Source organism: Schistocerca gregaria, chromosome 8, assembly GCF_023897955.1.
Source record: "Schistocerca gregaria isolate iqSchGreg1 chromosome 8, iqSchGreg1.2, whole genome shotgun sequence".
Classification (NCBI taxonomy): Eukaryota; Metazoa; Arthropoda; class Insecta; order Orthoptera; family Acrididae; genus Schistocerca; species Schistocerca gregaria.
Genome location: NC_064927.1, coordinates 476,219,283 through 476,242,345, shown reverse-complemented (window position 1 = coordinate 476,242,345; position 23,063 = coordinate 476,219,283). Strand labels below are relative to the sequence as shown.

General features: G+C 42.5%; 1 protein-coding gene and 1 pseudogene across 3 annotated transcripts in view; one reads left to right on the top strand and one right to left on the bottom strand.

The window, feature by feature from the left end:
- Positions 1-3,434: 3,434 nt before the first annotated feature.
- LOC126285251 (peroxiredoxin-4-like) lies at positions 3,435-21,642 on the bottom strand (annotated as a pseudogene).
- LOC126284249 (translation initiation factor IF-2-like) overlaps positions 21,335-23,063 on the top strand; it is a 138,807-nt gene continuing 137,078 nt past the window's right edge. The window contains exon 1 of one of the 3 annotated variants that reach the window (XM_049983046.1): positions 21,335-21,652. In XM_049983046.1, coding sequence (XP_049839003.1) covers positions 21,641-21,652 — 12 coding nt within the window. In that variant the 5' untranslated portion in view covers positions 21,335-21,640. The remainder of the gene's footprint in view (positions 21,653-23,063) is intronic. The other 2 variants (XM_049983045.1, XM_049983047.1) reach the window with 2 other exon arrangements.

The window sequence follows — 23,063 nt, the reverse complement described above, 5'->3', positions numbered from 1 at the left end:
ACTAATATTGCCATCGAACTTCTACAATTTACTTTAAAATAGTGAGGGAATAAAATGGGCAACTTATATTTCACAGAATATTTGCAAAAATTATTTACAGCATTTGTACTCTTATGACTGCTACTTTTGTGCTACTGAGACGATACTGCTTGCAGTAATTCTTGATTTTAAGTTCGGAATTGATGTTGTTGTTGTGGTCTACAGTCCTGAGACTGGTCTGATGCAGCTCTCCATGCTACTCTATCCTGTGCAAGCTTCTTCATCTCCCAGTACCTACTGCAGCCTACATACTTCTGAATCTGCTTAGTGTATTCATCTCTTGGTCTCCCTCTACGATTTTTACCTCCACGCTGCCCTCCAGTACTAAATTGATCCCTTGATGCCTCAAAACATGTCCTACCAACCGATCCCTTCTTCTAGTCAAGTTGTGCCACAAACTCCTCTTGTCCCCAATTCTATTCAATATCTCCTCATTTGTTATGTGATCTACCCATCTACTCTCCAGTATTCTCCTGTAGCACCACATTTCGAAAGTTTCTATTCTCTTCTTCTCTAAACTATCTATCGTCCATGTTTCACTTCCATACATGGCTACACTCCATACAAATACTTTCAGAAACCACTTCCTGACACTCGAATCTATACTCGATCTTATCAAATTTCTCTTCTTCAGAAACGCTTTCCTTGCCATTGCCAGTCTACATTTTATATCCTCTCTACTTCGATCATAATCAGTTATTTTGCTCCACAAATAGCAAAACTCCTTTACTACTTTAAGTGTCTCATTTCCTAATCTAATTCCCTCAGCATCACCCGACTTTATTCGACTACATTCCATTATACTCGCTTTGCTTCTGTTGAGGTTCATCTTATACCCTCCTTTCAAGACACTGTCCATTCCGTTCACTGCTCTTCCAAGTCCTTTGTTGTCTCTGACAGAATTACAATGTCATCGGCGAACCTCAAAGTTTTTATTTCTTCTCCATGGATTTTAGTACCTACTACGAACTTTTCTTTTGTTTCCTTTACTGCTTGCTCAATATACAGATTGAATAGCATCGGGGACTGGCTACAACTTTGTCCCACTCCCTTCCCAACCACTGCTCTTCTTTCATGCCCCTCGACTCTTATAACTGCCATTTGGTTTCTGTACAAATTGTAAATAGCCATTCGCTCCCTATGCTAAGAATTTGAAAGAGAGTATTCCAGTCAACATTGTCAAAAGTTTTCTCTAAGTCTACAAATGCTAGAAAGGGAGATTTGCTTAAAGAATTCCCGTTAGTATTTTGCACCTGTAACTTATTAAAGTGATAGTTCGGTAATTTTCACATCTGTCAACACCTGCTTTCTTTGAGATTGGAAGTGATAAGCTGTAGTTAATACACTGTGGAGAAATAATTAAGAACAGTGCTAATGCGTGTTGTTTCGAACTGATAAACATTTTTAAAGAATTGAGACTTTTGCATTTATGGTACAGGAGCGAACTTTAATTCAATACAGTCAAATGCAAAACAATTTAGTAAGGGTCTTCATTTTAATTAACCTTTGTGTATTCACAGGCGATCTATTTTACGCCCATACTGCGGGTGATCTCACCTGGACGGAGAGTAATATTCTTTGCCCGTCCCGGATCAGGTGTGTCTGAAGACAGACAGAGAGTGTACGACCGTTCAATATTGACCACCCGACAGGCAGATCAGCACAGAAGTCACTCTCTAATGTGACAGATTTTCCCCTACGATGTACGACTTGGTGGAGTTATACAAGGCTGTATTTTGATTACTCAGAGACTTTCTATCTCGAACTTTACCTCATCGTCATTCTGGAAACGCTTGCTGCAAAGTTATTGTTAATCCGCGGAAAGAGCAACCGTAGCTGGATGCCATGTCAGTAGAGGGGACGGCGGGGTTGGGGGCCAAAATTTCACAGGCCAAAGAAGCAGCATGTCTCACTTTGTCCTGAGCAGAATGAGCTGAAATTTTGTCGTGGAACAAAAGCAACCCACTGGACAAATACCTGCGGCGCTGCGTCTGGACAGCGTCCCGTAACCCTGTGTGATTTCGGTAGTATACTCCGGTGACAGCTTTCCCTCATGCAGGCATAATGTGTTTGCGCCACATGAAGGTGGTCCGAAAAAAAATAGGCGACCCTATCCTTCAGCGCTGAAAGACTATGGTCCGTGCATGAGGATCTCCATTTCATAGCAGAACAACATCCCCTACACCGCCTGACTGAACGGTAGCTCATTGGTCAAGCGAGATGCGTGCACTGGTGTTGTTTACAGTGTACGCGAAACCTCGTGTCAGCGAGCAGGAATGTCTTATTTGTATCTGGGTCCAAAGCCATTCTAAATGTTCTTAAATAAAGTCAGTTTCTTGCTTGGTATGTTGTATCATTTTGAAGTAAACGTTTTGTTACATTATTAACAATTAGCTAATTTTGCTCCCTTTGGAGCATTGTCAAGGTATCTGGCGGTAAGAAAAGAACAAAATTTATGGCCAGCTTCAAGTAAAACAAGAAATAATAAAAACGAAACATTTGGCAGAACATAGAAATAAATGTGTGTGTGAAATCTTATGGGACTTAACTGCTAAGGTCATCAGTCCCTAAGCTTACACACTACTTCACCTAAATAATCCTAAGCACAAACACACACACCCATGCCCGAGGGAGGACTCGAACCTCCGTCGGGACCAGCCGCACAGTCCACGACTGCAGCGCCTTTTTATTAAGGAACTGCTAATCCTTTGATTTATTTTTGGAGGGAAATTGAGATGATGGAATGAGGACTTTTCTTAGCAGCAAGTCAGTAATGTCATGGTTACAATGTACAGATAATGTAAATGAACGTTATTTTACATATACGCAAGAACACACACAACTTGTTTGTATGTAATACATAAAGAGTACAGATAAAAACTGCACAGCATCTTTTTAACTTAGTCATCTGGTATAATACCATATCTATGTCAATACACTATGTGGAAAAATTAACTAATACAAAATATGGAATCCTCTAATAAACAATACTAAAAAAAAATGTAACCAGTTACTAATATCCACAATTAAATTTCATATCCAAATTTGTTGCGTCTATTCATTTCTCACACCCCTTGACAATAACGAACGATCAAACTATGTTTAGCTGCAGTGTGTCCTTACTGTTAATGCAAAGCCATAAGCAGTAGCCAAAATCAGTACTAAAAATTCTTAAGGGATAAACCAAATTGTCACTCAGTCTTGACATGTCATATGATGTTATTTATTGGAATAAGATTCTGAATTACAAAATTTCCAATTATGTGAAATATTTAACTTGTCAGAAGATAAGATAGTGAAGGCATTTATCTTATCCCTTTATCTCAATTATGTCATCTTAAATCTAACAGTTCCAAGCAATTTATGCATCCTACAGTAGAACCTTTTAGCTGTATTCAAAAGTCATTCTTATACTGTTTGTTAAACAACTTTGCCTTTGGTACAGGATCTGACACAATCGTGTCTCCTCCAGGTTTCCAGCCGGCTGGACAAACCTCTCCATGTTTGTCTGTATACTAGAATGCCTGAACCAGTCTGACGGCGTCGTTTACACTTCGTCCCACTTGGAGATCATTTATTGTTATTTGTCTGAGAATTCCTTTACGATCAATAATGAACGGGCCCCTTAAAGAATGCCCTAAATCTTCCAGGTACACGCCATAGTCTCTTGCAATCTTGTGAGTCAAATCCGACAGTAACGATATTTTCAGTTTTCCTAAACCACCTTCTTTTCTTGGAAGGTTCATGCAAGCAAGATGTGTGTACGGAGAATCCACTGAGCACGCTACAACCTCTGCATTTAATTTTCTAAACTCCACAATATTGTCACTGATTGCTAAGATCTCTGTAGCATCTACAAATATAAAGTCTAATGGGTAAAAGAAAAATAAAAGGTACTTCCCCTTAAAGTCAGAAAGTTTTAATGCTTTTCTCCATTTATCACTGTTGTTCCTTCCCACTCAGGTACAGGTTTGGAAATGACAGCTTTTGTCCATTGTAGTTTATGGCCCACAGTATTTCCAATTTATTGTGGATACGCATTTCCACCGCCAAAAATATGACACGAATCTTATGTTAACGCACTGCCTACACTCAAAATCATATAAACAATCAAATACTCGTAAACACTCAACACCATATTGTTCGGGAATGTGTACAAGCAGAATACGCGCCTAAGACCGCTCGGATAATCCCGCGCGGTGCAACATAGAAATGCAAATTGTCAGCTACTTACGTAACAACAATAGCAACAATACCTATAGCAGCTTAGGATGCACATAGTATTGCCTGAGAAAGCAAAAGTTTTCTTATTTAACAACTATTCACGTTACCCCACCCTCCTACTGCAGGAAAGTTGACTGCGATGAAATTACCGCTCTTTAGGCATTCTACTATACAAAATTTCGAGTTTCGTTGACGCAAATAACAAGCTGAAAATCGATGACGATGTTTATAACAAGATGATGCAGAAATTGTATACATTTTTGTTATTATGAGAGTGTTATGATGAAGGCCTCTGGTAACTTCACTCAAGGATTCGGATGTGGGAAGTACTGAAGACGATGTTATGTGGAGAGCGATGTGGAATCTCTGTGTGGGAAGGAACAGATACCTGAGATGAAATGCAGGTCTTAGGAGATGCGCGATATGTTATCTGGGCAACGAAAATGTATGAGCCTTCGTTTTGGATGACTAAGACCGGTTATGGGTAAACGAGAGGGTAGATTTCAAGGATGAGTTAATGGTCTGGGCGGGGAGAGCGATTGAAATTACGCTGGAAAAGCACACGATAAAGTGACGCGATTATAAATGAATTATTACAGCATTAAATAGTATCAACAAAAATGAAAAATCCAAAAAATACCATGCAAATTGGAGGCGACACCTCATGAGAAAGCCAGGTCACAGAATTCCCCTGGCTATCCTGAAATACAAGCCGAATGGAAAAAGACATATTGGAAGACTTCGAAAGAGATGGTAATGATTTTCTTTGTTTGTGCGTTCGGAATAGGCAACAGCCTAATCCATGCAGGAAAGTTGATGATGATGATGATGATGATGATGATGATGACGATTATGACGATGATCATTATAAAAGCACATGATAAGCTTGAAACTGGGGAAAACTTGACAGACATATAGCGGTACGGTAGCAGGCTATATTGCAATGCTGTCAAGCTGATAGCGGGTCGCTAAATTGGATACGGAAGTGGGTATGGAAAGACCAGCTGCTGATACTATCCCTAATTATAGTCATACACAATGGTAGTAAGTATGTGCACTTTCTGTATGCACAGCAGCATTTAATATATTCCCACGAAAAACACAGAAAATGTAAAGGCGATGCGATATTACCGGCTCTAATATCGTATGGCGTTTACATTTTTTTTTGAGCGGATTGTGTTAATTTTAAATGTACATATTCGTATATGGTACATATCATATTACAATTAACTTTTCTGTAGTTTTGCCGCGATTAATGCTGAAAGCTCATATGCAGTAAATACGTGTTGTGCCCATATCTGTTACGGTTGTGGGGACTTTTTGTTAAGGGTGCAGTCACTTGTTGGTTCTTCCACACTACTGTGTGGACCACAACAGTTTTTGTTTTGATGTAAATAACTAAGATGCGATTCTTGTATTTTATGATTTTTTAAAAATATTCTGTTATTTATTGTTTTACTTGAAGCTTACCTTAGTATTTGATATTTTTCAACGAGATAACTTGAGAATGCCCATGTGGGAGACTGGGGGGCGAATTAGCTAATTTCTACAAATGAAAAAAAGTATTTAGTTCAAAACGAAAGAACGTCATAAACAGTAAAAATCACTTGTTTTAAGTGAATGAATATTTTCAGTGACTCCTCGTTCCAGGCGACCGTTTTCATGCTACGACTGTGCAGCGGCGCTGTCCAAATGCTGACGATCACTGGTTGGTGCTGTCCAACACTGAATCAGCAGCCGAACTGGTGCGCTGTGGCTTGTCATCTACGATGGTTGTGCACGACACTTGTCATCAACATAGGGCTAATCACTGTATTTTACACTGTCGGCGGTGTTTCACCCGAAAGTAGGTACTGACGATATACCAACTAACACACATGTTTGTGGAAAGCCTATTGAATGCACGATCTCGGAGATAGTGCCCGCTGTGTCGTGTACCCACTTTCTGTATCTGAACGAGTGCACTGATGCCTATCGTCTTGCCTTTCCTATGCTCGACTGTGGCGTTGATGCTCAGTGTATGATCCTACGACGTCTCAGTGACATAGGTGATAATGTGTCATCTCAGTGTTAGTAAGATGTTCAGCTTAACAGCCTTTAAAAACACAATAGCGCTCTCCAGTTTGCATTGTTGACGTAAAGCCATGAGTTTCCAGTACAATCACCTTTGAGTTCCCATTCTCAGCTGGGCGGCAGCCGTTACGTTTCTGACGCGTTAACTCCAATGGCTGTACCCCATCTCCAAGGGCCCTGTGATGTTATCTTGCAACAAGATGCGTCAAGACGGGAGGTCGCTAGTGCTGTCCTCTCCTACCTTGGTCACGTTACGTGACAAATTAGTAAGGTAAGAGGAGAGTAAAATTTTCTGCGATCGAAGAGCTGGCGTTACTCAATCACTTGGAGGTATTAACAGATACCAGCCCGAAAGGGCCGGCCCTAGTGTCTCAGCGGTTCTAGGCGCTACAGTATGGAACTGCGCTACCGCTACGGTCGCAGGTTCGAATCCTGCCTCGGGGATGGATTTGTGTTATGTCCTTAGGTTAGTTATGTTTAAGCAGTTCTAAGTTCTAGGGGACTGATGACCTCACAAGTTAAGTCCCATAGTGCTCAGATCAATTTGAACCATTTTGAACCAGCCCGAAAGTGTAAATATTTCAAAACTGTTACTCGGTCAGGAATCCAGCATCCTCTACACTCCTGAGCGAGTTTGTGAGTGAGCTCAGTAGAAAATCACCAAAACTGTGCAGACCGAACTGCTTTAGTAACATTATCTAAGAAGCTTTAGGTAGGACACAACATCACCTAGCAATGGTTAGACTAAGCAGTAGAGACACTGTGACAAATTCGTTAAGCAGATGTAGCGTTACTGACGTCCTCTGCGAATTTCAGAAGAGCAGAAAAGTTTTGGTGACTGCAAATGACGCCGTATGGCGGGGCCTCGACCCGACGACATAAATACTCCACCGCCGCTAGCCTAGCGCACACAGTGAGTAGGATGAATGGCTTTCATGTCGTTGGCATACGATTTCTACATCTACATCTACATTCATACTCCACAAGCCATCCAACGGTGTGTAGCGGAGGGCACTTTACGTGCCACTGTCATTACCTCCCTTTTCTGTTCCAGTCGCGTATGGTTCGCGGAAAGAACGACTGCCGGAAAGCCTCCGTGCGCGCTCGCATCTCTCTAATTTTACTTTCGTGATCTCCTCGGAAGGTATAAGTAGGGGGAAGCAATATATTCGATACCTCATCCAGAAACGCACCGTCTCGAAATCTGGACAGCAAGCTACACAGCGATGCAGAGCGCCACTCTTGCAGAGTCTGCCACTTGAGTTTGCTAAACATCTCCGTAACGCTATCGCGCTTACCAAATAACCCTGTGACGAAACGCGCCGCTCTTCTTCGGATCTTGTCTATCTCCTCTGTCAACCCGACCTGGTACGGATCGCACACTGATGAGCAATACTCAAGTATAGGTCGAACGAGTGTTTTGTAAGCCACCTTCTTCGTTGATGGACTACATTTTCTAAGGACTCTCCCAATGAATCTCAACCTGGCACCCGACCTACCAACAGCTAATTTTATATTATCATACCTGGTTATGGAATGTTAACAACCTGTGTGTTAGATTGTTCTGCTGTTGGTCTCACACTAGCTGCCTCACTGGAAGTCCAGCATTCAGTGCTGAAGTCAGCGCAGCGGCCAGCACTGAAAGGTAGACCAGAGGTCTGCAGTGACGGTTCCGGTCTCAGCACGACATCCCGGCATCCAACATCTCAGTCCGCCTGATTGGAAATTGAGGACAGTGATCTGAGAGGGATTACGTTCCCACATAAAAATGTTTGAAACCAACAGATACGTCGCGGTTACCGTCATCTCAAGCAGGGCTACCGCAGTGATCTGAGAGGGATTACGTTCCCACGGAAAAAATGTTTGAAACCAACAGATACGTCGCGGTTACCGTCATCTCAAGCAGGGCTACCGAATTAGCGTCTCTACCTTGCCAGTGGCCGGCAAACCGCCGCCTCTGGGTGTCATCGACTTCCATTCTAAGCTGATGCAGCGTCCTAGGTAGCCTTCTTGAATTCAGCGGATTCCTCTAGGAATTACGTAGCTACCAGCCGTCGCAGAAGATACGGCTCGACTTGTGTTTTGCGTTATAAATGGAATACCCTTGAGTTGGAAAAGAGTTTCAGGGAGAACGTAAGGGAACAATTGACAGGAATGGGGGAAAGAAATACAGTAGAAGAAGAATGGGTATCTCTAAGGGGTGAAGTAGTCAAGGCAGCAGAGGATCAAGTAGGTAAAAAGACGAGGTCTAGTAGCAGTCCTTGGGTAACAGAAGAAATATTGAATTTAATTGATGAAAGGAGAAAATATAAAAATGCAGTAAGTGAAGCAGGCAAAAATAAATAAAAACGTCTCAAAAATGAGATCGACGGGAAGTGCAAAATGGCTAAGCAGGCTAAGCAGGAGTGGCTAGAGGACAAATGTAAGGATGTACAGGCTTATCCGACTAGGGGCAAAATCGATACTGCCTACAGGAAACTTAAAGAGAGCTTTGGAGAAAAGAGAGCCACTTGTATGAATATCAAGAGCTCAGATGGAAACCAAGTTATAAGCAAAGAAGGGAAAGCAGAAACGTGGAAGGAGTATATAGAGGATCTATACAAGGGCTATGCAATTCAAGGACAATCTTATGGAAATAGAAGAGGATATAGATGAAGATGAAATGGGAGATACGATACTGCGTGAAGAGTTTGACACAGCACTGAAAGACCTGCGTCGAAACAAGGCCCCGGCAGTAGACAACATTCCATTAGAAATACTGATGGACTTGGAAGAGCCAGTACTGTCAAAACTCTACCGTCTAGTGACCAAGATGTATGAGACAGGCGAAATACCCTCAGACTTCAAGAAGAATATAATAATTCCAATCCCAAAGAAAGCAGGTGTTGACAGATGTGAAAATTACCGAACCGTGAGTTTAATAAGTCACAGCTGCAAAATACTAACGCGAATTCTTTACAGACGAATGGGAAAACTGGTAGAAGCCGACCTCGGGGAAGATCAGTTTGGATTCCGTAGAAATGTTGGAACACGAGAGGCAATACTGACCTTACAACTTATCTTAGAAGAAAGATTAAGGAAAGGAAAACATACGTATCTAGCATTTGTAGACATAGAGAAAGCTTTTCACAATGTTGGCTGTAATACTTTCTTTCAAATTCTAGAGGTGGCAGGGATAAAATACAGGGAGCGAATGGCTATTTACAATTTGTACAGAAACCAAATGGCAGTTATAAGAGTCGAGGGGCATGAAAGGGAAGCAGTGGTTGGGAAGGGAGTGAGACAGGGTTGTAGCCTCTCCCCGATGTTATTCAATCTGTATATTGAGCAAGTAGTAAAGGAAACAAAACAAAAAATTCGGAGTAGGTATTAAAATCCATGGAGAAGAAATAGAAACTTTGAGGTTCGCCGATGACATTGTAATTCTGTCAGAGACAGCAAAGGACTTGGAAGAGCAGTGAACGGAATGGACAGTGTCTTGAAAGGAGGGTATAAGATGAACCTCAACAGAAGCAAAGCGAGGATAATGGAATGTAGTCGAATAAAGTCGGGTGATGCTGAGGGAATTAGATTAGGAAATGAGACACTTAAAGTAGTAAAGGAGTTTTGCTATTTGGGGAGCAAAATAACTGATGATGGTCGAAGTAGAGAGAATATAAAATGTAGACTGGCAGTGCCAAGGAAAGCGTTTCAGAAGAGAAATTTGTTAACATCGGGAATAGATTTAAGTGTCAGGAAGTCGTTTCTGAAAGTATTTGTATGGTGTGTAGCCATGTATGGAAGTGAAACGTGGACGATAAATAGTTTAGAAAAGAAGAGAATAGAAGCTTTCGAAGTGTGGTGATACAGAAGAATGCTGAAGATTAGATGGGTAGATCACATAACTAATGAAGGAGTATTGAATAGAATTGGGGAGAAGAGGAGTTTGAGGCACAACTTGACAAGCAGAAGGGACAGGTTGGTAGGAAATGTTCTGAGCCATCAGGGGATCACAAATTTGGAATTTTAGGGAAGTCGGGAGGGTAATAGTCGTAGAGGGAGACCAAGATATGAATATACTAAGCAGATTCAGAAGGATGTAGGCTGCAGTAAGTACTGGGAGATGAAGAAGCTTGCACAGGATGGAGTAGCATGGAGAGCTGCATCAAACCAGTCTCAGGACTGAAGACCACAACAACAACAACCACCTTGAACACTTTTTTGTTGCGTCTAATGACATCCCACAGGTGCTCGGTCTGCATCCTGACAAAACAGTAGGGGTTTTCAGTCCAGCAGTGGGCGACCCCTACAACACACAAGGTATTCAAATTTTTCCCTATCCATGGCATTCTCCAGACTTCATGCCCATTGACAGTATTTTGTCACGGGTTGTTGATGGAATGACACGCCACCCCTCACCAGCTACTACGGTTTATAAACTGTAGCATACTGTTGAAGCAGCGTGGAGTGACGGTAACACATCTGCCACTGAAGTTCGTTTCAACTCGACTCGCAGCTGCGTTAGAGCCATTGTTGCTGTCGGACGTGGCAGTTCTGTGTACTAAATTTTCTCTCACAGTTTACCACTAAATGACCCACAAATTTAATAACGTATTCTTCCGACCATACTGTATACAATAACTACAGTTTTCTCATTTACTGTCGTTGCAGGAGCCATAATTTTAATGGTCATCAGCGTGTAAAGTAAGTCTTACGAAATATCCTATAACGTCTTCGCTGTCTTTTCCAATACTGTCTTGTACAACGTGCCCACTGAAAGACAGAAGGCCTTAATAGCTACTTTTAAACTGCTCCAGTATTTGGAGTCCTCACCAAAGAGGCCTGCTAAGGGCGTAGGATGAATTTTAAGAGGCCATCTTAAAATCGTTGCTGCCGCAATCGCCTTACGAAAATGAAACAAAGATAGTCACGGAATTTAAACGAAATCTTTGACGGAAAGGCGGCGAAAATATGTTGGGCAGGAGACTTACTGTTTTCCTCTGAGTAGCGTATTTGTTGCGGGAATAATATGTGAGGAATTATTATTTTGTGCCAGACAAGGATTAGAGCTCCGATCTGTACTACAAGTCTCCAATTGTACTTAACCCACACTTCTTGCATTGTCCTCCTTCTCGCAGATGTTGGCATCACAGCACGGAGGAAACTCCTCTGCAGACTTTGCGAATGACAAGTCCCAGACGAAACGAATGTTTGACTGTGACAGTGAGGGATACTATTCCGGCGTAATCTGCGGCGCAGGATAAGCGAAAGGCATTTGTTCCAGTTCCTTTTCGGCACAAAATATTAACCCACCACTTATAATGCCTGTAGTGTAAATTTAGAAAGTACTAATACGAGGTATACTGGAAAACATTCTGCTACTTCCGTTGTACATCACGCGTCGCCATGTCAGTATTAAGTGTCGGTCCTTCTTTAAGATGAAGAAAGGAAGAGGACTTTGAGTGAAAAGATGAAGCCTTCAAGCAGAGATCTGGATGAAACTGTATTTGAAGCCGTGAAAGATGTACAATCCGAAAAAGCTCTCTTATAGTGTCTAGAAACTGGGTAACACTTTCTGATAGTGTAATGAACAAAAACCTAGCAACTACAAAATGGCAGGTGAAACTTCTGGTAGATCACTGAAGATCCCTATTTCGAATAGATAAACCTGTTCTCTCATTCTTATGCGTAAAGTTTCATTCATCAGGTTGGAGCAAACTCGTTAAGTTTGTTGTGGTCGTTACCTCTGGATGTAGTTGTAATTCTGGTCACATTACCGGTTTAACAGCGAACTGCGTGAATACTATTAAACTTCGTTTGGTGAAATGTTCGTTCAATGCAGTTTTCTCAAGTTACTTACTTCGCTCCTTGCATCGGGCAGAGAGAATGGTTAACCAGGCCACCATTTACGCTTCCAAGTGTAGGACGTCGGTTGGAATGCACACCCAGCATGACTCACAGGCGCCACCGTCGACTGTTAATCCGAATAACGGCTTGGAATAGGGCCTGGCTCAATTGCGCTCTGAAACAGGGCACCGGCTGCACAGTCGCCTGCTGTAACATGGTGCAAGACCCCGCCGTACTATAATACTTTTTGAAGGAAACATAATTAAGGAATACACTAATACGTGTATAGCATGAAGGAGATGTTCAATAAGTAGTGCCTCAGACAAAACTATACGAGTCTGACCGACAAAAGCCGGCATTTTTATGCAGTGATCTGTCCTTTCTTATAAGACAGCCTCCTTGACATAAGCGATACATTGTGCACAAACATCTTTCACAACCCTCTCGTTACTGTATCTGGTTCCATGCTGCTACGCCATTCCAACTGGGGCTTGAAGTAACATTACCACAATCTTAAAACTGATCAATTCTAGGTGAAACCACAGTACCACAGACTTAAATGTATCAGTTGGTGTGCAGGAGGCCATAAATTTTGAGTATTCCCTGCAAAACATGCTATACTTAACACTGCAAATGTAAATTAATATCATTCCCACAGAAAAAAAAATGTATTTTAAACAGACAACCCCACAAGTAGGAATCAGAATAAAAATACAGTTATCCGTTTGGAAGCTGTGAAAGAAATTATGGAAACAACGAATGAGTAAGAACTACTACATTGCCTTGAATTCATTCACTTACGAAATATTTCGATTAAATGCCAACAAAATCGGGGTTAACTTACCTTAAGAATCAGGATTTGAGTCGTCCTGTAAGGTCAGGACGTTAAGATCTGTGGCACCCTTGAACCTTTAGCCAGAAGAGCGGCCTATCTTTCATTACCAACAACATAGACAACATTTCACTAAGAACACACTCATCACAGGAACTTGCGGCCGAGGGCAAATACTTATTGCATTCGACGCCACATTGGGCGACTTGCGCGTCGGAGATTGGGATGAAATGATGAGGACAACAACACAAACCCCAGTCTCTGAGCGGAGAAAATCTCATATCCCAGCTTAGAATCGAACCTAGGCCCCTTGGCGTGCACTGAAAAACAAATTTAAGCACTGAAAAATAATTTTAAGCAGGTAAGGAGAGGAGGTAGTGGGACAAAACTTTGCTCTTCGACAGGGTATCTGTTTTTGTATAAAATGTTTACAAAATTGAGTTAAACGAACAAGAAAATTGGCAATACAAATGCAATTCTCGTTCCTTTGTTCTTCGAATCTTACTCTTTCTTGGTCCTAGTTGTATGCACTGGGTGGATCTTGAAAGGTGTTGTACAACTGTTGTAACCTTACTTATTACTATTATATTGTATTAAACGCACAGTGTTACATGTATGTAACAAAATTTGTGATAGGAATGAAGTCAAAAAACAGTGACAAAATAAACAGCACGCAAGCGTAACGTTACACAACAGCACAGCCAGTGTACCAATGACGAAAAACGAACTCTCGGGACGCCAAAATCGTAAGTGAGCAATTAACATATAAGAAGATGTATCACACGATTTTTGCAACATAATAACTGCTGGAAACTATGCCAGTCACAAACAGGCTGTATAAACAAGGATACACAGCTCCACACCAGCAGAAGACATCACTGGACATCAGTTTCTGGTGAACCACCCTCCCTTCCAAATACCCTAACAGCCATTCCACAAGTGAACAATAAACAAAAGGTTTTACGTTAATTTAGTTTACCCAATAAAACACCTCTGGTCACGCAGGCAACTCATGGAGACGCGTCCCACATGAAGATAAATATTGTTGTGTTGAAAGATTGCAAAACTCTGTGTGTATGTAAAAATTATTACCTTTTCCCAAAAAATTAATTAACAACTGGACACACCTTTAAGACTCAAGTTGTAATTAGTGTGCACAAGAGAATTGATAAGGTGAATAATTGAGAGCCATAGCTATGGCTCCTAAAGTTGAGAAACTCAAAGAAATGAATCCGATATGAAAGGAAGTGTTGACCGAAACAACATTTGGATTAACGTAACAGTTAATTCAATTAACGACTTATTAAACTTATCAGACCATGAAATAATATCAACTGATTTTACATTCTGCATCTGTAAATTCTAACCAGTGGTCTTACCAGTTTTCGGCATTACTTGAACCAACAAGAAACATGAGCCCGAATCCTCTGAAAATTATTCTTGAACTTTTAACCAAACGAATACTATGCCTGTTGTCCCGATAATAATACTACGAAACTAATATCCACTAAATCAATGCTTGACTTGAAACAGATGACTGCACTGCCTCGAGAAAGCGCTGACAAAAAGTTCCCCTACGACGCCAGAGCAGCTAATTACGCTCACCATGTTATCCACCAACTGACGTGCGGAACACGGATGTGGATCTGCAGCAGAGGACGAGAGTCTCAGTACCATTGGCACCAACTCTGGATCCCGCTCCTCTCCAAAGATTCGCACTGAGGTGTGCACCACTCTCCATCTCCAAACGAACTTCACTGACGTGTACAAGATGTGCACACCTCCGTGTCTCCAGCATCACTTGCAGTGTGCAGCAGATGCTCTCACTCCCCTGTCTCCGAAGTGTCACCTCTTTTCCTAGCTAAATCTTAAACACAATGATTCCTTCTGGCGAGCAGGATGTGACCGCCAATAGCAGAATGTGAACACCCAGCCAGTCAATAGTAAGGTTCCTTCAAACACGAAAATCCTCCCATGACAATGCATCACGATAAAATCCCAATGACCTTTCGATTCACTCTGCTAGTTTAAATAAACATGTTGTGTTCGATGGGGATCAGATCTGGCGAGGTAGGGGGCCAGCAGATCAATTGGAACTCGCCACTATGTTTCTCGAACCACTCCATCACACTCCTGACCGTCTGACATGGCGCATTATCTTCTTGAAAAATGGCACTGCAGTCGGGAAACATGATCGTCATGAAGGTACGTACGTGGTCTGCAACCAGTGTACGATACTCCTTGGCTGTCTTGCACTAGCTCTACTGGATCCTTGGGTGCCCATGTGAATGTTCCCCAGAACATAATGGAACCACTGCCAGCTTGTCTCTGTCCTGCAGTACAGGTGTCATGCTGCTGTTCCCCTGGAAGACGACGGATTCGTGTCCTTCCATCGGCATGATGAAGACATCGGGATTTACCAGACCATTCAATGCTCTGCCACTGCCCCAACGTCCGGAGCTCATGGTCAATTGCCTATTCCAGTCGTAGTTGCGGATTTCGTCTTGCTAACATCGGCACGTGTATGGGTAGCCGAGCACGGAGGCCCATCGGTAGGAATGTTCAGTGCCCTGTGTGTTCAGACAGACTTGTACTCTGCCCAGGATTAAATTCTGATGCTAGATGCGCCACAGTTAGCCGTCTGTCCTGTTTTACCAGATTGCCCAGCATACGACGTCTGACATATGTAATGACGGGTGCTCGCCCACAACATCTGGACATGGTTTCACCTTGGTTTCGCCACGTGTTGAAGACATTCACCACACCACTCCTTAAACATCCGACACGCCGTGCTGTGTCTGAAATGCTCGTGCTTAGACGCCGGACCATTACAATCTGACCTTGATCACACTCAGATAAACCGTGATCCTTCCCCATTCTGGCTGATCGGTGTATATTAGGCTCCATTTCCCTTATGGACCCCATACACTGAAAACTTCCTGATCGTAACACTGAACAGCTTCGTGGAATAGAAAATAGGAAGACTAAAATTTACCTATCAGTTCTTGACAAGATATTTACAAGGCAGCCTCGTCGCATTACACTATACGTCAAAGTTCATTTTACTTTAGGCCCATATTTGAGTAGTTTGAAGGTAACTGCTATTGGCAGAGATTTATTCAGAAGACACTTAAGTTAACATTGTGGCGTCATCCAAACAAAGAAGCCCACACCACTCCACTTGACACAATCGAGGAACTGGAGCAGCAAATTATAGTTTAGTGAAGATCTATGAGATCATCTGGGGGTATCTGACAGAATTCGTAACTTACTCCTGAGACGAATGCACCATTACATCCAAATAAATTTACAAGAGTACAGTTATGATAGTACAGTAAACTGTAACGTGTAACGTCATAAGGTGCCATCGTCTTTCTTGTTAAAGTTGGCGAAAAATGAAATCAAAGAACAGTTAGATGGCAACTTATTGGAAACTTTACACTTCAAGTACATTTATTCTACACTGAAGCGCCAAACAAATTGGTTTAGAAATGTGTATACAAATACAGAGATATGTAAACAGGCAGAATATGGCGCTGTGGTCGGCAGCGCCTATAGAAGACAAAAAGTGTCTGTCAGAGTTGTTAGATAGGTTACCGCTGCCACAGTGGCAGGTTATCAAGATTTAAGTAAGTTTGAATGTGGTTTTATAGTCAGCGCATGAGCAATGGGACGCAACATCTCCGATGTAGCCATGAAGTGGGGATTTTCCCGTACGACGATTGCACGAGTGTACCTTGAATATTTGAATATCAGGAATCCGGTACAACATTAAATCTCCAACATCGCTGCCACCGGAAAAAGATCCTCCAAGAACGGGACCAACGACGACCGAAGAGAATCGCCGAAAGTGACAGAAGTGCAACCCTTCCGCAAATTGCTGCCGTTTTCAATGCTGAGCCAGCAACAAATGTCAGTGTACCCTTGACGACTGCACGGCACAAACTTTACCCCTCACCTGGGCCCCTCCAACACCGACGTTGGACTTTTGATGACCGGAAACAAGTTGCCTGGTCGGACGAGTCTCGTTTCAAATTGTATCGAGCGGATGGACGTGAACGGGTATTGAGACAACCTCAAGAATCCATGGACCCTGCTCAGCAGTGCACTGTTCAGGCTGGTGGAGGCGCTGTAATGCTGTGGAACGTGCGCAGTTGGAGTGATACGGGACCCCTGATAAGTCTAGGCACGATTGATCACCTACATCCATTCATGTCCGTTGTCCATCCTGGGTGACTTGGGCAATTCAAGCAGGAAAAAGCGACACCCCACATGTCCAGAATTGCTACAGAGTGGCTACAAGATCACTCGTCTAAGTTTCAACACTTTCGCTATTCCTCAGGCATGACCATTATTGACCGTATCTGGGATGCCTTGCTGTTCAGAAGAGATCTCAAACCCTTGGTAGTCTTACGGATTTATTAACAGTACTGCTCTCATGGTGTGAACTCCCTCCAGCACTACTTCAGACATCAGTCGAGTCTATGCCATGCCGTATTGCTGCACTTCTGCGTGCTCGGAGGGTGGGTAAGACATGATTGTAGAATTTTGGAACACGTTTTATGTTCGAGAATAATGACTTTTCTGGAAATTAGAAATCTACTCTGTAGAAATCAGCATGGGTTTCGAAAGATCCTGTGAAACCCAGCTCGCGCTATTCGTCCACGTGACTCAGACGGCCATAGACACGGGTTCAATGGTAGATGCCGTGTTTCTTGACTTCCGCAAGGCGTTTCATACAGTTCCCCACAGTCGTTTAATGAACAAAGTAAGAACATATGGACTATCAGACCAATTGTGTGATTGGATTGAGGAGTTCCTAGATAACAGAACGCCGCATGTCATTCTCAATGGAGAGAAGTCTTCTGAAGTAAGAGTGATTTCAGGTGTGCCGTAGGGGAGTGTCGTAGGACCGTTGCTATTCACAATATACATAAATGACGTAGTGGATGACATCGGAAGTTCACTGAGGCTTTTTGCGGATGATGCTGTGGTATATTGAGAGGTTGTAACAATGAAAAATTGTACTGAAATGCCGGAGGATCTGCAACGAATTGACGCATGGTGCAGGGAATGGCAATCGAATCTCAATGCAGACAAGTGCTATGTGCTGCGAATACATAGAATGAAAGAACCTTTATCATTTAGCTACAATATAGCAAGTCAACAACTAGAAGCAGTTAATTCCATAAATTATCTGGGAGTTGGCATTAGGAGTGATTTAAAATGGAATGATCATATAAGGTTGATCGTCGATAAATCAGATGCCAGACTGAGATTTAGTGGAAGAATCCTAAGCAGATGCAATCAGAAAACAAAGGAAGTAGATTACAGTACGGTTGTTCGCCCACTGCTTGAATACTTCTCAGCAGTGTGGGATCCGTACCAGATAAGGTTGATAGAAGAGATAGAGAAGACCCAACGAAGAGCAGCGCGCTTCGTTACAGGATCATTTAGTAATCGCGAAAGCGTTACGGAGATGATAGATAAAGTCTAGTGGAAGACTCTGCAGGAGAGACGCTCTGTAGCTCGGTACGGGTTTTTTCTTTTTTTTTTTTTTTTTTGACTTTTCGAGAACATACCTCCACAGAGGAGTCAAGCAGTAAATTGCTCCCTCCTACGTATATCTCGCGAAGAGACCGTGAGGATAAAATCAGAGAGGTTAGAGCCCACACAGAGGCATACCGACAATCCTTCTTTCCACGAAGAATACGAGACTGGAATAGAAGGGAGAACCGATAGAGGTACTCAAGGTACCCTCCGCCACAAACCGTCAGGTGGCTTGCGGAGTATGGATGTAGATGTAGATATAGCAGCAGCGCGGTTCCACCGGACTGAAGCGCCTAGAATCCCTCGGCCACAACGGCCGGCTAGTGAAATTAGTGCTCCATTAGATGGCCAGTTGTGGGAAACCTTACATATCGAGTACATTTATTATAAATAGGAAAATATTTGACAGCCAAGTCAGTGGTAGTACGTAACTAAACATTCGCTAGTGATTAATAGCTCTTTTGCAGATTCATGTATACTGGATCGTTTTCGCTTAAATTATCGTATACTTTCAACCATGCCTGTTTTCAATATTAATTATCATACTGCTTCTGCTCGTTGATATGAATTTTGGAGACTTAAAGATCGAATTTGAAGTTAACTTTGAGGGGAGAGGGGGGTGGGTAAGGCATGGTTTCTGTTGCTCTGGAGAGCTTAGTGCTTAGTCTGCCCCTGTGGGAGTCTGCTGAGCAGGAATCTTGAGCGCTAGGATTTCACCCGGAACAAGTCCTGCCCACTCATCCCCGGTTTTCCTGGTCTTTGTTCGGCGCCTGGGCATCGTTTCAGTTGACCCACGTGGTTCACAGCGTTCGTCTGCACTTGGAGTGAATGTTAAATTAATATCTTGCTAGGTCTTAAATTTTCCCACGTAGTTAGAAGACACGTTACAAAAAAAGTGCACAATTGGCCTCAGCTGTGCCAGGAACTTCCACAGCTAACATAGCTAGAGAAAACAATTTAGCACTGAATTCTTTAAATACGAGAACTCAGTATTCAGATGAATAGCCTATGAAGAAACATACTTCTGTGTGAGAAAAAGCACCAAAAGCAACAACAAGAAAAACCTAACCTCAAAGAATAATTGACTTGGAGAAAGAAGAACCACAGTATACTTGACACTTAAGTTCCAGAACTCAGACAGCATATGTGAAACAAGCACCAATGTTCACTATACTTCCAGTTGACATCAAAATTACTTTGTTCTTGCTAGATCGATCCAAGCTGTTATTCACTGAATAGTTTTGCTGAAACGTTTTAGGGGTGGAAGAAGAACTAGCACAGCATGAAAGACTTTTTACAGCCGTGAAACACTGCAGCATTTATTTCCTCCACAACTGCTCTGTGGCAAACATATACATCATCATTATAATTATTTTTAAAAAATGGTTTGAATGACATTTACGAAATTAATAAATCTTTTGGTTAAAAACAGATAGGTCAAAGAACTGACAGATTATTTTCCTGAGACGTTTGCAACAGCATATAGGCGACTAATCACACAAAAACACCCACAATTCTGTATAACCTGGTTTATAATGCGGAGGTATGGCATTGGAGGAATTTACAAGTTAAAGTTGACCCATTACCCATGCAAATAGTAACGAAATATGGCATATAAGCAAATATCTTTCTGCTTTCATTAGGCATTTCTACTTTATGGCATTATTATGCTCTTTAATTTTCGTGAGGTGCTATGAGGGTCTACATAAACTAAACGATTTTCACTTATTTCTATATAACGTCGATTTTTGACAACAGAGTTAGTCGACTGCAATCGTGGCTTTACTACCGACATCACAGATTCAAGATCACTGTTTTCGTGCTGTATGTTTGCTCCGCTGTTTCCCTCAAATAAACATATTATAATAAGTGAATTGAAACTTCCTGGGAGATTAAAATTGTATGCCGGACCGAGACTCGAAATCGGGACCTTTGCCATTTGCGGGAAAGTGCTCTACCATCTGAGCTACCCACACCCGACTCACGTCCCCTTCCTCACAGCTTTACTTCTGCCAGTACCTCATCTCCCACCTTCCAAACTTTACAGAAGCTCTCCTGCGAACCTTGCAGAACTAGCACTCCTGAAGGAAAGGATATTGCGGAGACTTGGCTCAGCCACAGCCTGGGGGATGTTTCCAGCTGCAGAGTGAAAATCTCATTCTGGAAATAACTGAATTATTTAATGAAAATTTGTCATTATTGCCCTTAAATAACATCACGTTATTTTTTGTTTTCTATTGCTGGCTGTGCTTTCAATTCTCTATAAACACTTTTATTTCTTAGTAATGCACATTCATATTATATTACTATCCAGATAAACTTAAATATCTCATAATTACTGAATCTCATGACAGTGTAACATGTGTTGGACTGTGACGATAACAACTTTGATGTAACTTCCAGTTTGCGGAGCTGGCGGCTGTTTAGGGGAGCGCCTTACACTACGGATAGGCGTGGAGGGGGTGAATGGGCGGGACTTGTTCTGGGTGAAATCCTAGCGCTTAGGGCACGTCTGCTGAGCCCGTTTGCACACGTGAGTTGCGGAAGGCCGCCGGTAGCAGCTGTGCGCTCCTTAGCGGCTGCCGGCGAACGCCTGCGTCAGCGCTGGGTTGAATAACCGCCGCTGACTGCCGGCAACAGCGGGTGTCAAGGCAACGCTCCCCCCCCCCCCCCCCCCCTGGTATGAGGCCCGCTGCAGCGACGACTCCGGTGTGGGGAGCGAGAGGTGGGCGCGCCCACCGGCACCTGCTGCCAGAGGAGGAGAGGAAGGCAGTGAAGAGCAAGACGGGGCGAGGCGCGTAACCGGGAGGGAAGGAGACGGAGAGGTGGCCGCGAGCCTTCCCTTCCCCTCCCACCCTCCGCGGCACCCAGTGCCCTGCGGCGCCTTGCTACTCTTGTTTTACGAAACAGCGAACCGAGGAACGGGTTTTAAAAGCTTTAGGCCAGCCGTCGCGCTAGACACAATATTGGCGTGCGGTCTGCGAGCAGGATCTCCCGACCGGCAAGGACTTCGCACAGCACCGCAGCGCACGAGCACTGCTGTCCTCAGGACCAAGGACGACGACGAGCTCATTCCCGTAGGGGGTACACGTTGCCATGGGGATACAGGTAAGGGCTTCCTTCCTTACTCGTCAGTATATCACACTGTGTTTCTTCCATATATTACTCTACAAAAAGCTTCTAAGCTTCCTAATGTGGCACATAAGTAGTGAAATATTTAAAATTTGTTATGAACTTCTGACAAAATTAATTATACAACGTAATCGCTCTAAGAGCGATGAATTTCCTTCTTTGCTTTTCAGCCGATGCGTAATAATTTTGCTGATTACCTATGAATCTAGTGAAAACCTTTTCTTTTAGTTTATAATTTGTGTTAAACCCATCGCTAAATAAATTAACCGCATTTGCACATTTCGCAAGGCAGGTGTTTACAATGTATTGTTTTCTTCGAGTAGCTGCATTCATTTGTCAAAAAAAAAAAAAAAAAAATTCAGAAGTGTGTGAAATCTTATGGGACTTAACTACTAACTTCATCAGTCCCTAAGCTTACACACTACTTAACCTTAATTATCCTAGGGACAAACACACACAACCTTGCCCGAGGGAGGACCCGAACGCCCGCCGGGATCAGCCGCACAGTCCATGACTGCAGCGCCCCAGACCGCTCGGCTAATCCGCGTGGCATTCATTTGTCCATACGTCACACAAAACCATCTGCTCACGGCTTCTGTGTACATATTCGGCTGATTAAATTGTCCTAGAGAAATATAAGGTGGCTCATTGAAACATGTAGATTTTGTTTACCAGTTATAGCTAAATAAAGGAAACTGACGGCACTTGTTATTTCTATACAGGTTCGAAATCCCACTTCGAATAAATTGTCATAACGTGTCTCAACTACAGAAATAACAATATTTATTGATATTTCAGAGACGTATTTAGAGTCCCATGTACAATTTCTTACCTAGATACAACACATTAATGTTGTTACTTGCCAAACTGGCTTATGCAACACAAGGACACCAGCTTCAATCTCACTGGATACTTAGCATTTTTCTATCGTCGGGAAACATGGTCACCACGTGAATATACAGTATAACACCTTTTCCTTTCGCGGTTCTTAAAAAGTACTAATATTATTTTTTTTTACTCGTTACAATTGAAATCTTGCACTAGAAATTATAATGATTAGAGACTTTTAAACTTGTTTAAAAATATAATTTTAAATCATAGCACATGACATCAATTGACATTTTTAATAATTTTAATGTTTTTCGCAGGAAAGATATGTGTCCAGCTTTTCTTCCAGCGTAGTAAGCTAGCTTCCAATGTCAGATTACTTTTGTGGGTAATCTGAGGGACTTTTTTTTATATGTGATGCTCACTGCGATAAGAACGTTAACGTAAATGTGAAAATACTCTAGGTAGTTCGTAGTATGGTTCAGTATACTTCCCCCTGTCCACCTCCAGTTAAGTGGTTTGTTTGTCTTTAATGACAGCTGTCGAAAAAAACAGTAAA